General features: G+C 44.6%; 2 protein-coding genes across 3 annotated transcripts in view; one reads left to right on the forward strand and one right to left on the reverse strand.

Annotated features, from left to right (window-relative positions):
* Positions 1-15,294, forward strand: part of ARHGEF26 (Rho guanine nucleotide exchange factor 26) — a 269,992-nt gene that overhangs the window by 216,272 nt on the left and 38,426 nt on the right. The gene's annotated exons all lie outside the window — the stretch shown is intronic.
* Positions 11,182-15,294, reverse strand: part of DHX36 (DEAH-box helicase 36) — a 290,388-nt gene continuing 286,275 nt past the window's right edge. The window contains exon 25 of the mRNA XM_063916103.1: positions 11,182-11,382. Within this exon, the coding sequence (XP_063772173.1) occupies positions 11,197-11,382 (186 nt within the window). The 3' untranslated portion in view covers positions 11,182-11,196. The remainder of the gene's footprint in view (positions 11,383-15,294) is intronic.

Here is a 15,294-nt window from a genome sequence, read left to right on the forward strand (position 1 = left end):
ACAGCAGGTTGTCATTCGGCCTTAGCACAGCCGGTTTTGGGACCCTGGGGTTTGGATGGAAAAGAGAGAGTGGGCGGGATCCCATCCATGCAGATCCGGTCCAGGTTTTGGAGCAAGCGCTCCCAGCAATCAGGCACACCTGTCATACTTTTATAACGCTCATTAAGGCAAGGGCTCAGGGCTCCAACAAGTGGCCAGGCGATAGAGGGCGGGCCAGTGGGTTAGAGACATGGAGCCTGATATTTGTGTATATGCTGTTTATGGACAGGTGCCTGGTTAAGGTACTTGCTGTGATAAAGACCAGTTTACTGTGCTGTGAAAGTAAACGGACTGCTTTTCCCTACAACTGTGTCAGCGTCTTGTCTGGTGGAAGGTTGCTAGTTAGTATATATATAATATATATATATATATATACACTGCTCAAAAAAATAAAGGGAACACTAAAATAACACATCCCAGATCTGAATGACTGAAATATTCTTATTAAATACTTTGTTCTTTACATAGTTGAATGTGCTGACAACAAAATCACACAAAAATTATCAGTGGAAATCAAATTTATTAACCCATGGAGGTCTGGATTTGGAGTCACACTCAAAATTAAAGTGGAAAAACACACTACAGGCTGATCCAACTTTGATGTAATGTCCTTAAAACAAGTAAAAATGAGGCTCAGTAGTATGTATGGTCTCCAAGTGCCTCTATGACCTCCCTACAACGCCTGGGCATGCTCCTGATGAGGTGGCGGATGGTCTCCTGAGGGATCTCCTCCCAGACCTGGACTAAAGCATCCGCCAACTCCTGGACAGTCTGTGGTGCAACGTGGCGTTGGTGGATGGAGCAAGACATGATGTCCCAGATGTGCTCAATTGGATTCAGGTCTGGGGAACGGGCGGGCCAGTCGACAGCATCAATGCCTTCGTCTTGCAGGAACTGCTGACACACTCCAGCCACATGAGGTCTAGCATTGTCTTGCATTAGGAGGAACCCAGGGCCAACCGCACCAGCATATGGTCTCACAAGGGGTCTGAGGATCTCATCTCGGTACCTAATGGCAGTCAGGCTACCTCTGGCGAGCACATGGAGGTCTGTGCGGCCCCCCAAAGAAATGCCACCCCATACCATTACTGACCCACTGCCAAACCGGTCATGCTGGAGGATGTTGCAGGCAGCAGAACATTCTCCTTGGCATCTCCAGACTCTGTCACATGTGCTCAGTGAAAACCTGCTTTCATCTGTGAAGAGCAAAGGGCGCTAGTGGCGAATTTGCCAATCTTGGTGTTCTCTGGCAAATGCCAAACGTCCTGCACGGTGTTTGGCTGTAAGCACAACCCCCACCTGTGGACGTCGGGCCCTCATACCACCCTCATGGAGTCTGTTTCTGATCGTTTGAGTAGACACATGCACATTTGTGGCTTGCTGGAGGTCATTTTGCAGGGCTCTGGCAGTGCTCCTCCTGTTCCTCCTTGAACAAAGGTGGAGGTAGCGGTCCTGCTGCTGGGTTGTTGCCCTCCTACGGCCTCCTCCACGTCTCCTGATGTACTGGCCTGTCTCCTGGTAGCGCCTCCATGCTTTGGACACTACGCTGACAGACACAGCAAACCTTCTTGCCACAGCTTGCATTGATGTGCCATCCTGGATGAGCTGCACTACCTGAGCCACTTGTGTGGGTTGTAGGGAGGTCATACAGGCACGTGGAGGCCACACACACTACTGAGCCTCATTTTGACTTGTTTTAAGGACATTACATCAAAGTTGGATCAGCCTGTAGTGTGTTTTTCCACTTTAATTTTAAGTGTGACTCCAAATCCAGACCTCCATGGGTTAATAAATTTGATTTCCATTGATAATTTTTGTGTGATTTTGTTGTCAGCACATTCAACTATGTAAAGAACAAAGTATTTAATAAGAATATTTCAGTCATTCAGATCTAGGATGTGTTATTTTAGTGTTCCCTTTATTTTTTTGAGCAGTGTATATATACAGTGTGTATATATATATATATATATATATATATATATATATATAAATATATTAAAGGTATACATGCCATCTCCATACGGGTTGGGTATGTGTGACTTGCGGTCAGGAGACCGCCGATCACAATACTGACACTGAGATCTCAGTTGTTAGATAGCCGGCATGGAGCGAGCGCAATGAAGTCGCCATGCAGCTGTCTCGGTGTCTCGCTGCGCTGGCAGTTGGTTCTAGTCCCACTCTATGGGTGATGTGGACACCCACGAGTGAGAATAGTTCCTGTTGGTCAGCATGCCGATCGGCAAGATATTGAGGGGTCGGGAGACTGTTGGTCACATAACCACATCCCCTTCATAGTTACCCGTGTTCTAGATGGCACAGCGGTAGAAAACATGAATAAAAATAGCGCCCCTTGAAAACTTCTTTAAAATTCAGAATTTTTATGTGGCCATTCATATAAATACCCACAGGAAACACAAAATTAGAGAGAAATTAGGGCAATAAAACATGAATATTATAGATCTGTGCATCTGAAGCAAATGGCTGGAAGTTCTACATATGTTTTCTTATACACATGGCCAAATTAAGCCTTGAGTGGGGGCAGGACACTTAAGACAAGGGGACCCCGAGCAAAGGGACAAGGGTTGTATATTAGACTGTGCATACCTCCCAACATGATCCATTCCAGGAGGGACAAAATGCTCTTCTCCTGCACTTCCCTCTTAATATATGATTGGCGTCACCGGTCTTGAACTATTTAATTGATAAGAAAGGTGTTTCATTGCAGAAGAGGAGGAGATGCTGGGATTCATTGGTCACTTACAGCTCTCTCCCTCCTCCTATCTCTCCTCTGGTTGGGATGCTTCATAGGTAGGTCATGAAAACCTAATACTCCTGTGTCTCTGCCTGCATTGCATACTGTCCTTGCATTGTGGCTGCCTGGTTCTGCTGCTACACAAGAGGGAGATCTAGTGATGTCAGTGTGCCCCATCTGGGAGGCACCCTGACAGAGGAAGGGGGAGGGGGGGTACAGTATCCCCTGCAGGAGAAACGTCTTTTTCACAATAGTTTGTCCATGCAATCTTGGCTGCCCCGATGAAGTTCCACAATAAGTAGCGATTATAAAATGTTTACTGTGGCCAATTCGCCTAACATAGACTCTTTAGACTGCATGTCAACTGCTGTTCTCATTGGGGGTCATTCTGACCCGATCGCACGCTGCAGTTGTTCGCAGCATTGCGATCGGGTCAGAACTGCGAATGCGCCGGCGCATGCCAGACAGCCGAGGGCCGTCGTTGCCTAGCGATCGTCTCTGCCTGATTGACAGGCAAAGGCGGACGCTGGACGGGAGGGGGCTGAACGGCGGCGTTAAGCCACCGTTTAGGGGGCGCGGTCCGGCCAACGCAGGCGTGGGCGGACTGTTTGGGGGCAGGCCGCGGTGGCTACGTAACATCACACTCAGCCGCTGCAGCCCGGGCAGCGAAGAGGTTCTTCTGGCCAGCCGTATGAGCTGCGCTGGCCGGGAGGTACTCCTGAAATGCAAAAGCATCGCCGCTGTGCGATGCTTTTGCACTTCTGCGGGAAGAGGCCGGCACTGACATGTGTGGCGGACTAGTCCTGTGCTGGGCGTCCCCCCGCATGTCTGAGTACCTGATCGTAGCTGTGCTAAATTTAGCACAGCTACAATAAACTCGGAATGACCCCCCATTGTGTAGTCTTCCTTCCAGGACTTAACAGGATATTTAAATTGCCCCAAATCACATAGTAAGTTCAATAAAGTTGTCATAATGGGAATTGTAGTGGACACAGGTAACCTAGACAGTCATGCTTAGAGAAATCTAATAGCAGCCTCTGAAGATTATTTGAAAATGCTGAAATCTAAAATCAGAGTTTAGAAATATGAAGCTGACCATTTAGTTCCTTATAAAAAATAAATAAATAAGGAAAAACTTGGTGCTGTCGTATTATCCCTGCATTGTCTCCTTTGTAATATACTTAATATGCAGGATCTTTATGTTTAAAAGGTCATCACCCCTCCATTCAGGTTATGACTTTTGAGAGTACTAAAAGACCACTTATTACATTTAGATAAATAATGTCAAATGACTGGCTGATCTTTTCATCAGAGGAAATATGTCAGCTTTCCTGGAGCCATAACGCTACCCAACACAATAAAACTATTTCCCCATAAACTATTTATGAGCCAGTTCCTACAATGACAATAGAGATGCCTGAGTGATGTTTCCACCCCACAAATGAATTTAGCAGTTTAAAATTGACAAGACTCAAGTAAGACCTAGAATAGATGCCAACATTTAATTGTTTCATTTGAGAAGTGGTGATCCCATATCACATGCAGGCCAGATATTCACTATTACATGCAGTTGGGAGCATTCAGAAGCTGAGAAACGTCTGTTTGGTCAGGTGGCCAGCCATAGTTCTAGGCATACAAATTTGCTTTAGGAAAGGGAGTGGACCAATGACTGATGGAATAATAATGGGAATAATATTGTAGGTGATGACCAGGGTATAGTAAAACCAATAAATACAGTTTAATATTATTCAATACAGTAAATGCTACATAGAATTACCCATTACTCCTGGGAGTGGTAATTAGAAGATAGACAATAAATATATAGGACTTAAATATATATATAAATAAATATATAGGACTTTATGATTATCATCCTTCATAAAAATAAAGACCACTGGTATCACAAATGGAATGCAAGAATTTTACACAGCTCGTCCTTTATAGTAACCGTGACCAGCCTCCTCCATTACAGGGAGGCTAGATGTTGACATCTGGAAGTTGAGTATATTACTCTGTGTTGCTGTCCCACCCCTAGGGGTGATAGGAGTGTTTAACCCCCACAGAGTTTGTTCCAAGATTTTAAGTCAGATGTGTACCAAGTTTGGTGTAAATTGCTCCAGGCCTTCCACAGTTTTTCTGGCTGCTGACATACTCTGTGTTGCTGTCCTACCCCTAGGGGTGCTCGGGTGTGTGACCCCCATAGTGTTTGTTTCCAGAGTGTAAGTCATATGTGTACCAAGTTTGTTGTAAATTGCTGCAGGCATTCCAGAGTTATGCTGTCTGCTGAAATACTCAGTGCTGCTGCCTCACCCCTAAGGGTGCTAGGGGTGTCTTCCTCCCACAGTGTTTGTTGGCAGATTGGAAGGCATATGTGTACCAATTTTGGAATACATGGGTCCAGCAATTCCGGAGTTATGCTGTCTCCTGATATACTCTGTGCTGCTGTCTGCCCCCCTAGGGGTGTTAGGGATTTCAAATTGTTTTAGTTGCGTCCGCCATGTTTTAATACGCTTGTATGTAAAATTTCCCGATCTTCGCTTGTAAACTGTGGATTTGTATAGAAAAACAGACAGAAGGACAGAATGACAGATTTTAATTTTTATATAGTAGACTAAAGAAATCTCTGTATATTTTATAGGTTAATAATAAACACTGAGATACTAATTAACTGAAATCCTAATGACGTGCATACACAGACATGATTTGCTGTTTAACATGCACTTTATTTATACACTGCTCAAAAAAATAAAGGGAACACTAAAATAACATATCCTAGATCTGAATGAATGAAATATTCTTATTAAATACTTTGTTCTTTACATAGTTGAATGTGCTGACAACAAAATCACACAAAAATTATCAATGGAAATCAAATTTATTAACCCATGGAGGTCTGGATTTGGAGTCACCCTCAAAATTAAAGTGGAAAAACACACTACAGGCTGATCCAACTTTGATGTAATGTCCTTAAAACAAGTCAAAATGAGGTTCAGTGGTTTGTGTGGCCTCCACGTGCCTGTATGACCTCCCTACAATGCCTGGGCATTCTCCTGATGAGATGGCGGATGGTCTCCTGAGGGATCTCTTCCCAGACCTGGACTAAAGCATCCGCCAACTCCTGGACAGTCTGTGGTGCAACTGTGGTTGGTGGATGGAGCGAGACATGATGTCCCAGATGTGCTCAATTGGATTCAGGTCTGGGGAACGGGCGGGCCAGTCCATAGCATCAATTCCTTCGTCTTGCAGGAACTGCTGACACACTCCAGCCACATGAGGTCTAGCATTGTCTTGCATTAGGAGGAACCCAGGGCCAACCTCACCAGCATATGGTCTCACAAGGGGTCTGAGGATCTCATCTCGGTACCTAATGGCAGTCAGGCTACCTCTGGCGAGCACATGGAGGGCTGTGCGGCCCCCCAAAGAAATGCCACCCCACACCATTACTGACCCACTGCCAAACCAGTCATGCTGGAGGATGTTGCAGGCAGCAGAACGTTCTCCTTGGCGTCTCCAGACTCTGTCACGTCTGTCACATGTGCTCAGTGAGAACCTGCTTTCATCTGTGAAGAGCACAGGGCGCCAGTGGTGAATTTGCCAATCTTGGTGTTCTCTGGCAAATGCCAAACGTCCTGCACGGTGTTGGGCTGTAACCACAACCCCCACCTGTGGACGTCGGGCCCTCATACCACCATCATGGAGTCTGTTTCTGATCGTTTGAGTAGACACATGCACATTTGTGGCTTGCTGGAGGTCATTTTGCAGGGCTCTGGCAGTGCTCCTCCTGTTCCTCCTTGCACATAGGTGGAGGTAGCGGTCCTGTTGCTGGGTTGTTGCCCTCCGACGGCCTCCTCCACGTCTCCTGATGTACTGGCCTGTCTCCTGGTAGCGCCTCCATGCTCTGGACACTATGCTGACAGACACAGCAAACCTTCTTGCCACAGCTCGCATTGGTGTGCCATCCTGGATGAGCTGCACTACCTGAGCCACTTGTGTGGGTTGTAGGGAGGTCATACAGGCATGTGGAGGCCACCCACACTACTGAGCCTCATTTTGACTTGTTTTAAGGACATTACATCAAAGTTGGATCAGCCTGTAGTGTGTTTTTCCACTTTAATTTTGAGGGTGACTCCAAATCCAGACCTCCATGGGTTAATAAATTTGATTTCCATTGATAATTTTTGTGTGATTTTGTTGTCAGCACATTCAACTATGTAAAGAACAAAGTATTTAATAAGAATATTTCATTCATTCAGATCTAGAATGTGTTATTTTAGTGTTCCCTTTATTTTTTTGAGCAGTGTATTTTTACTCTGTTTACAAACACAGAACGTAACATAATAATCAAAAATGAAAGCCTGTTTAGTACAGTCTCTGCAATTAACTCCAAAAGAAAACTGAACTTTTAACATTTTAGTTTCATCAACATGATGTGCATTTTTAAAGTGTTTAATAATGCAGAAAAAACATGTTCATAACTGGGGCTTTCTCAGCAATGTGTTTCTGTTTAATTACAAGCCCTAAGGCTTTGTCTGTTATTAACAATCTTTTCCCTGTCAATCAGTACATATGCGTTTTGCTACTTTGTGTGTCGTCATATGCTGTTCTTCCTGCTTGGCGGGTAGGTGGTGTGACTCTGCGTCTGTCAGTTACTGAGCAGGTTGTGCATTGACAGTTATTTAGCACCTGGCAGAGTGGTGGGCACCACTTCCATTCTAGTGATGGCAGCTTTTGAGTAGTAATGGATCAGCAGATGCTTAGCACATTTACATTGTAACTATATGAGGCGTTCAAGGCCAACAATATTTTGGCTTGTGGTTTTTTTTTTTCACTGTGCAGATTTCTGTTCCTCTGGGATTCCAGCAAATTGCTGAGACACTTGGCTTCAGGCCCTGTGGAAAACAGATCTATTTGACAAAATGCAGCTGGATTTCATAAATTGGACTCACTCCAACAATTAGACAATGCACTGGAATGCTACCTGTGTGCAGCTGCTCCCTGGAATTCTCTTCACTTATGACAGGTCGGGCACTAGAGATTAGTCACTCAGATATGAATAGTTGAGGTTTTGATTAATTAGACTTTATATAACATACATATTTAAGTGCTGAGTAACATTTTTGCAAACATTACCATTTTTGGGGGATTTTCTTACATGTAACGTTTATGCTGATGTAGCTCTATTAAGATCATTGGTATTACAGTATATACTCCAAGAGTTTATATGATAATGTAAGTTAGACATAGGAACTTCATTTTTAATAGAGGTGTGTTTGACTCCAATCTTTCTGCAAACATTTTACAGGAACCTCACATCCCTGATCTGTGCTGATGTAGTATGCTGCCTCTTCATCTATCCAACTCTCAGTCTGTTGTAACCTACTTACATTACATCGGTTCCCCTCCTCACTGCCTTGTCATATTGCCTCTCTACCCTAATCATAAGAGTTGATCGTGCATAACCCTCCACGAGATCAGAGCACTCATCTGCTTACCAAACATCACTTATGGCTACCTGAAGTGCTTACCTTGTAAATAGTTTGTATGCATTCTTGATGGTCTAGATCAGTACTGTCCAATTATTATGATGACATTGACTCATATTTTTTGCTGTTGCCTTTTCACTGGAGATCTCTACTCATGTCCTAGAATCCAATATAAATTACACACCCTTACAAGCAAAGCCCTGAACAATACCACCAATTTACACACCCCAAACCTCATCTTAAAGTACTTGAAATCCCGATTGCCCACATACAGTAGTTCTGCTTCTGACCTGTGTTTCACCAATAATCACTGCAGCAAGACTTCTCCCATGGCACTACCCACCTATGGCATTCCATAACATGTCTCATCGGAATCTTCCACAACCTTCAAGCATTTAAATGTTCTCTTAAAACACCCACGTCTGCCTCTTACAATGGTACATCATCGCTATTGTCCCCACCTCTGAGCTGCACCCCTCCTGCCCCACCTGTGCTATTTCCTAATACAGTATGAGTAGGGCCATCCCTACCCTTTATGAATCCCTTACAAGAGAAATGTGATGCCTTACATATTAATACAAATAATATCTATTGATGAATGATATAAAAAAAAAATCAGCACCAAATATACTGTACAGTAGTCCGTGGAGCTCTCAAAGTGACATATTGCCTCAATGAAACACTTTGGATAGACCTCATATAGTTGTATCTCTGAATGCTGATGTAACTACCCTGATGTTTTTTTATTAAGCTCCTCCTAATTTCTCATCTCCATTCACTGTCAGACTACTTATAGGCGATTCAGAAAGCTGTTACTTGCCTAGTTTGTGAAAACTGTCATTATATAGCCAGGACAGCCATTAGAAATGTTGGGAAGCAGCTGGACAGGTGGAATATATCTACTTTTCACAGGCAGATCAACATGATTTCAGGAAGCATTTTTGTGTGCTTCACATCTGAACCACTCTTCCTGCAGTCTGTGCTTACAGTATTTTACGTTTACTAATGGCAGATCAGAGACTGAGGCCCCAGTGTAATAGCCTGTCATTTGTGGGTACCCGTGCAATTTAAAGCGGCAATTAGTTTTAAGGTAAAACCAGGTTTTACCTTACATTGCCACAATAAATCTAGTGCCTGTTTTGCAGAAATCTCACAAATTGCAGCATTCTACATTTCGGTCTGGGTGTGATACTCCCAGATATTAAGGGCTTGATGCTGGATTGAAGGTTTAACCATTTGCATAATCTCTTTCAGAATGCAGTGTGAAGTCATGCAACTGTGCCCAGGTCAATGTTATGCAGAGTTGTACTCAATTTCATTCATTGCCCTACTACCACCAAAGAGGCAGGCCTGGGGTGGGAAGAGGTGTTCTCTCTTAAGGTGGGTACACACTATTAGATATATCTGCAGATCAATTGATCTGCAGATATATCTATGTACGGATCGGGCAGTGTGCTGTGCATACACACAGCCCGATCCGTCGGGGGACTGACGTCATGAACTGGGTGGGCGGGCACGAGCGCCCGCCCAGTTCACCTGTCAATCACCGCCGGCCGCCGCAGCATGTGTACGGGCGGTCGGACGACCGCCCCGTACACACACAGCGACGGGCCAATATATCGTTAGATATATTGGCTGTCGGCGACGCGATACGTCTGTGAACGACGGAGTTCACAGACTTATCGCCCGTACACACTGGCCGACGGTCCCGCGATGTATCGGCCATTCAAGAGAACGGCCGATACATCGACCAGTGTGTACGGGCCTTTAGTCACATTTCAGTGAGGACATGTTAATGCAAATATCAACTACTGTATGCCCACCTGCACGTAAGCGAATATACACCTGTTGGGAGGCATATAGTATATATTGCTCCTAGTATAGGGTAGACACAAGCAAATGCTTATGATGCTACTGTCGCATCTCAAGGTGGATACAGATTCCAATATGTGTGGAAATTGCAATTTTTCCGTGTACATTACTTTTGAGTAATGTAAATCCAACTCTAATGGGCCCTACTCATTTCCCGATGCGCCGCCGAGGTGCCCGACGGCCGATACGGCCGACGAGCGACCCGGCGGCGGGGGGGCAGTGACGGGGGGAGTGAAGTTTCTTCACTCCCCCCGTCACGCGGCTGCATTGAAGTGCAGGCAAATATGGACGAGATCGTCCATATTGGCCTGCATGCACAGCCGACGGGAGACCAGCGATGAACGAGCGCGGGGACGCGCATCGTTCATCGCTGGAGTCTCCACACTGAAAGATATGAACGAGTTCTCGTTCATTTATGAACGAGATCGTTCATATCTTTCTGAAAATCGGCCAGTGTGTAGGGCCTATTAGTCGTCCATCTGAGTCTGTAATTAGAGTGAGGCCTTTGTGGTTGGGTATCAGTGTAAGCGCTCACTCATAGTTCAATAAAAACACATGGAAACAAGCTTTCAGCTTAAACATGTTTATTTTATTTTTAATGAGTTATTAATAATTTCTACACATGTTGGATTTTTCCAAATTCATTGTATTTATGGAGAGAATGAACGTTATATTTGATGCAGTTTTAGGTGTTTACGCATGAAAAGTGCTTTTAAGTTGAATATGTATGAATGAACCCTAAGGCTATGCGCCTGTATTCAGTGAAGGTTGTGCGCTGCAAGTAACATTCTTGATGTCAGGGATGACCTTTTAGAATGATGACTAGAATGTTGAGTGAGAGCATACGAGTTTAGAAGGTGTCCCTCCTGCCGACTGACAGTTTGTGCATAAGTTAAAACCAGTAAACAGGTAAAAGCTGATTATGGGCTATTCAACTGATCTAAAATGGTAATCCTCGGTTAGAGCGACGTGATCTCTCCCCAATCATTCATTTGCAGACTTTTTCGCAATCCCGAAAAACAGGCTGTTTGTGTGCAAAATTGCTGCTTCTTAAAAATGATTCATTACACAGCAGGATGCCTGTTCAATTACCTGTATAATTGTAGCTAGGAAATCTTTTTTTTTCCTCCAGGGACTGGTGCCTCCATTAGTGGGGTGGAGATGTTGCAGAAATACTGTCCCGTCCCCCAACAAGACGACTAGTAAAGAGATGGGACTTCCCCGCACCCTTTTTGTCTGTTATAGAAAAATAGTACAAACAAGTGACTGTATAATAAACTTTCATTGTAGAAAACACAGGCCAAACCATCATTTATAAGTTCATTACAAAAATATAAAATCTTCGTTCATAATCGGTTGTAGGAAATAGAGTTGTCTTTCTTGGACTATTATAGTACAGTGAGAAATAAAACTTTTTTTTTTTTCATTCTACATGTGTCTTATGCCAAGCGAGAATAAAAGAAAACTCCAGACACAGAAGCATTAATGCTGCATACTGCTAAATGAGCATAGATTCTTTCTGCCGCCAGGAATTGCAGCTTGACGGCATAGGAAGCTTCCTGTGATTGGCTGGCAGCAAGGACTCCCTGCTTCCATTAGTAACCATGAGTAAAGTAAGATTTTGCACATGAAAGCATGTAGAATGAATATTCTCCTTTCTGTACTGCTGTAAAGGGGGGTACACACGTAGAGATCAGTGCTTAAACTCTAAACAGTCTGACTACATTGATTAGAAATTAAGCACACATCGCTCCGTGTGTATAGCCCGTGGCGACAGCGATGTGCGGCCCCAAGCGTCGCTATCACTGACTCTAGATTGGCCTGATTGGCCATATCTAATCAGATCGCTAGATTGGCCAGATCTAGTCAGATCGCTCACCGCTGGGTGAAGTGAGCATTTTTTGTTTCTTTTTCCCCTCGCTCAGCATGCATCGCGCTGTGTGCTCAGCGTCCTGAGATGTGTGCTGGTTGATCTGTGCTATATCGCTCAGCACACATCTCTGGCACACATCTGTAAGTGTGTACCCCCCTTACACTCACAGTGGCATGGTTGCACTTTACATGAAGTACAGTATAAGATATTCCTTTCCCAGTTAGGAAATCTGCTTATTACACAGAGACTGATTCTAAAGCTGGGTACACATATGTGACCGTAGGATTCAACTTAAGGTGTTTGGCTGACCTAAATATGTTTTAAAACACAGCATTTATTTTTAGAAAAAAACCTAAGAAACCTGGTTTGCAGAACATCCAAATATGCACCTCCTTCAATTCGGAAAGATGCATGTGCTTACCTCTACTAGATAGCCATGTGACCTCCTCGGTTATTGTTTAGCACACGCATCCACAATATATACTGTAGCCTGCTTTCAGACAGCTAGCTCAGTTCACCTTTAGTTGATATGTAAAATTCTAGCGTTGAGCTCCTTACACCTTGTTTATACAGTAGCAGATATAAATACCTGTTTTAATTTGTTTTCATTTAAATGAAAAACCTACATATTTAATGGTGTTGTTTGCAATGTAGACAAGTTCCTCAATGTACATGTGCCTTTATCATGACTAATATAGATATAAATGTCACATGTCGACTGAATAGTAAATACCAGGAAACAGTTTGCTTATTCACTGTCAGTAGTCGGATGGTGAAAGGCTTGCCTGATAATCTTCGTATTCCCAGTTACCCAGAGTAACAGCAGTCACGCAGGAATGCACTGTATACAGTATGACACACAATCAAAGGAAGTATGTATATAACAAGTATCTCGGTGCCAAGAACGTACTTACAGCATGTTCTGCATGTGAGTTTTCCTAATTCTACTAGTGCTTGCATTCCTCTGGAGAGGTTCACTAATTAATATTTCTCATGTCAGGGCTGTAAATGTTTTTCACATTAGCTGTTTCGAAACGCACAATCCATCATACCTTTCCCTGAATGGACATACAAAAATACTCAATACCGACTGATTGTCATCAGTCTGATTGAAGGGTTCAGGTCTGTTTTCCAAATTCTATAGTTTGGACACCTGCTGCTGATCTCAAATGTTACTTGTTAGACCTGGGAAAGAAATATGTGGGTGTTCCCAGGCTCTCCTGTTACCCAGTTTTCTCTGCAATTTGCAGCAGCTGAAAACATTTTTATAAAGTACAGTAACAGTGCAGTTTATCTGGACAACACAGAGGATAGGCTTCTACTTATAGTTCATGCACCTTGTGAGCTAAACTTGCTATAGACAAACAAGGGCCCTCAATCCGAGTTGTTCGCTCGCAAGCTGCTTTTAGCAGCTTTGCACACGCTAAGCCGCCGCCTACTGGGAGTGAATCTTAGCATAGTAAAATTGCGAACGAAAGATTAGCAGAATTGCGAATAGACACTTAGCAGTTTCTGAGTAGCTCCACACTTGGCAACTGCGATCAGTTCAGTCAGTTTCGTTCCTGGTTTGACGTCACAAACACTCCCAGCGTTCGCCCAGACACTCCCCCGTTTCTTCAGACACTCCCGCGTTTTTCCCAGAAACAGCAGCGTTTTTTCACACACACACCCATAAAATGGCCAGTTTCCGCCCAGAAACACCCACTTCCTGTCAATCACATTACGATCACCAGAACGAAGAAAAAACCTCGTAATGCCGTGAGTAAAACTCCTAACTGCATAGCAAATTTACTTGGCGCAGTCGCAGTGCGAACATTGCGCATGCGCAATTAGCGGAAAATCGCTGCGATGCGAAGAAAATTACCGAGCGAACAACTCGGAATGACCACCAAGGTTCAGTACTTCTAAGGACAGCTACCTTCCCCAACCTACTGTAACTTACTGTAACCCACTGCTTAAATAAAATCCCTCCTGTGCCTTGTGATTGAGATTAGTTTAGCAGTACATTTTTATTTCTCTAACGTTATAGTGGATGCTGGGGACTCCGTAAGGACCATGGGGATAGACGGGCTCCGCAGGAGACATGGGCACTTTAAGAAAGAATTTAGGTTCTGGTGTGCTCTGGCTCCTCCCTCTATGTCCCTCCTCCAGACCTCAGTTTGATACTGTGCCCGGACGAACTGGGTGCTTTTCAGTGAGCTCTCCTGAGCTTGCTGTGAGAAAGTATTTTGTTAGGTTTTTTATTTTCAGGGAGCTCTGCTGGCAACAGACTCCCTGCATCGTGGGACAGAGGGGAGAGAAGCAGCCCTACTCTCTGAAGCTAGGTCCTGCTTCTTTGGCTACTGGACACCATTAGCTCCAGAGGGATCGTACACAGGATCTCACCCTCGTCGTCCGATCCCAGAGCCGCGACGCCGTCCCCCTCGCAGAGCCGGAAGACAGAAGCCGGGTGAGTATGAGAAGCAAGAAGACTTCGAAATCGGCAGCAGAAGACTCCGTCCTTCACTGAGGTAACGCACAGCACTGCAGCTGTGCGCCAATGCTTCCACACACCTCACATACTCCGGTCACTGTAAGGGTGCAGGGCGCAGGGGGGGCGCCCTGGGCAGCATATGGACCTCTTTTGGCAAAAGTACACACATATACAGTTGGGCACTGTATATATGTATGAGCCCCCGCCAAGAAAATGTATATTTAAACGGGACAGAAGCCCGCCGTCGAGGGGGCGGGGCTTCTTCCTCAGCATTCACCTGCGCCATTTTTTCTCCACAGCTCCGCTGAGAGGAAGCTCCCCAGGCTCTCCCCTGCAGATACACGGTAGAAGAGGGTAAAAAGAGAGGGGGGGCACATAATTAGGCGCAAAAATCAATATAAACAGCAGCTACTGGGTTAACATTAAGTTACTGTGTTATTCCTGGGTTAATAGCGCTGGGGTGTGTGCTGGCATACTCTCTCTCTGTCTCTCCAAAGGGCCTTGTGGGGGAATTGTCTTCAGATGAGCATTCCCTGAGTGTGTGGTGTGTCGGTACGTGTGTGTCGACATGTCTGAGGTAAAAGGCTCCCCTAAGGAGGAGATGGAGCAAATGTGTGTGTGAGTGGTGTCTCCGTCGACAACGCCGACACCTGTTGGACATGTGAAATTAAGTGCTAAGGTAAATTTATTGCACAAAAGATTAGAGAACAGACAGGGAATCTACCCATGTCTATCCCTATGTCGCAGAGACCTTCAGAGTCTCTCAATGCTCACTATCCAAAATAATAGACACTGATATCGA

The sequence above is a fragment of the Pseudophryne corroboree genome, chromosome 4, assembly GCF_028390025.1.
Source record: "Pseudophryne corroboree isolate aPseCor3 chromosome 4, aPseCor3.hap2, whole genome shotgun sequence".
In the NCBI taxonomy this organism is placed as follows: Eukaryota; Metazoa; Chordata; class Amphibia; order Anura; family Myobatrachidae; genus Pseudophryne; species Pseudophryne corroboree.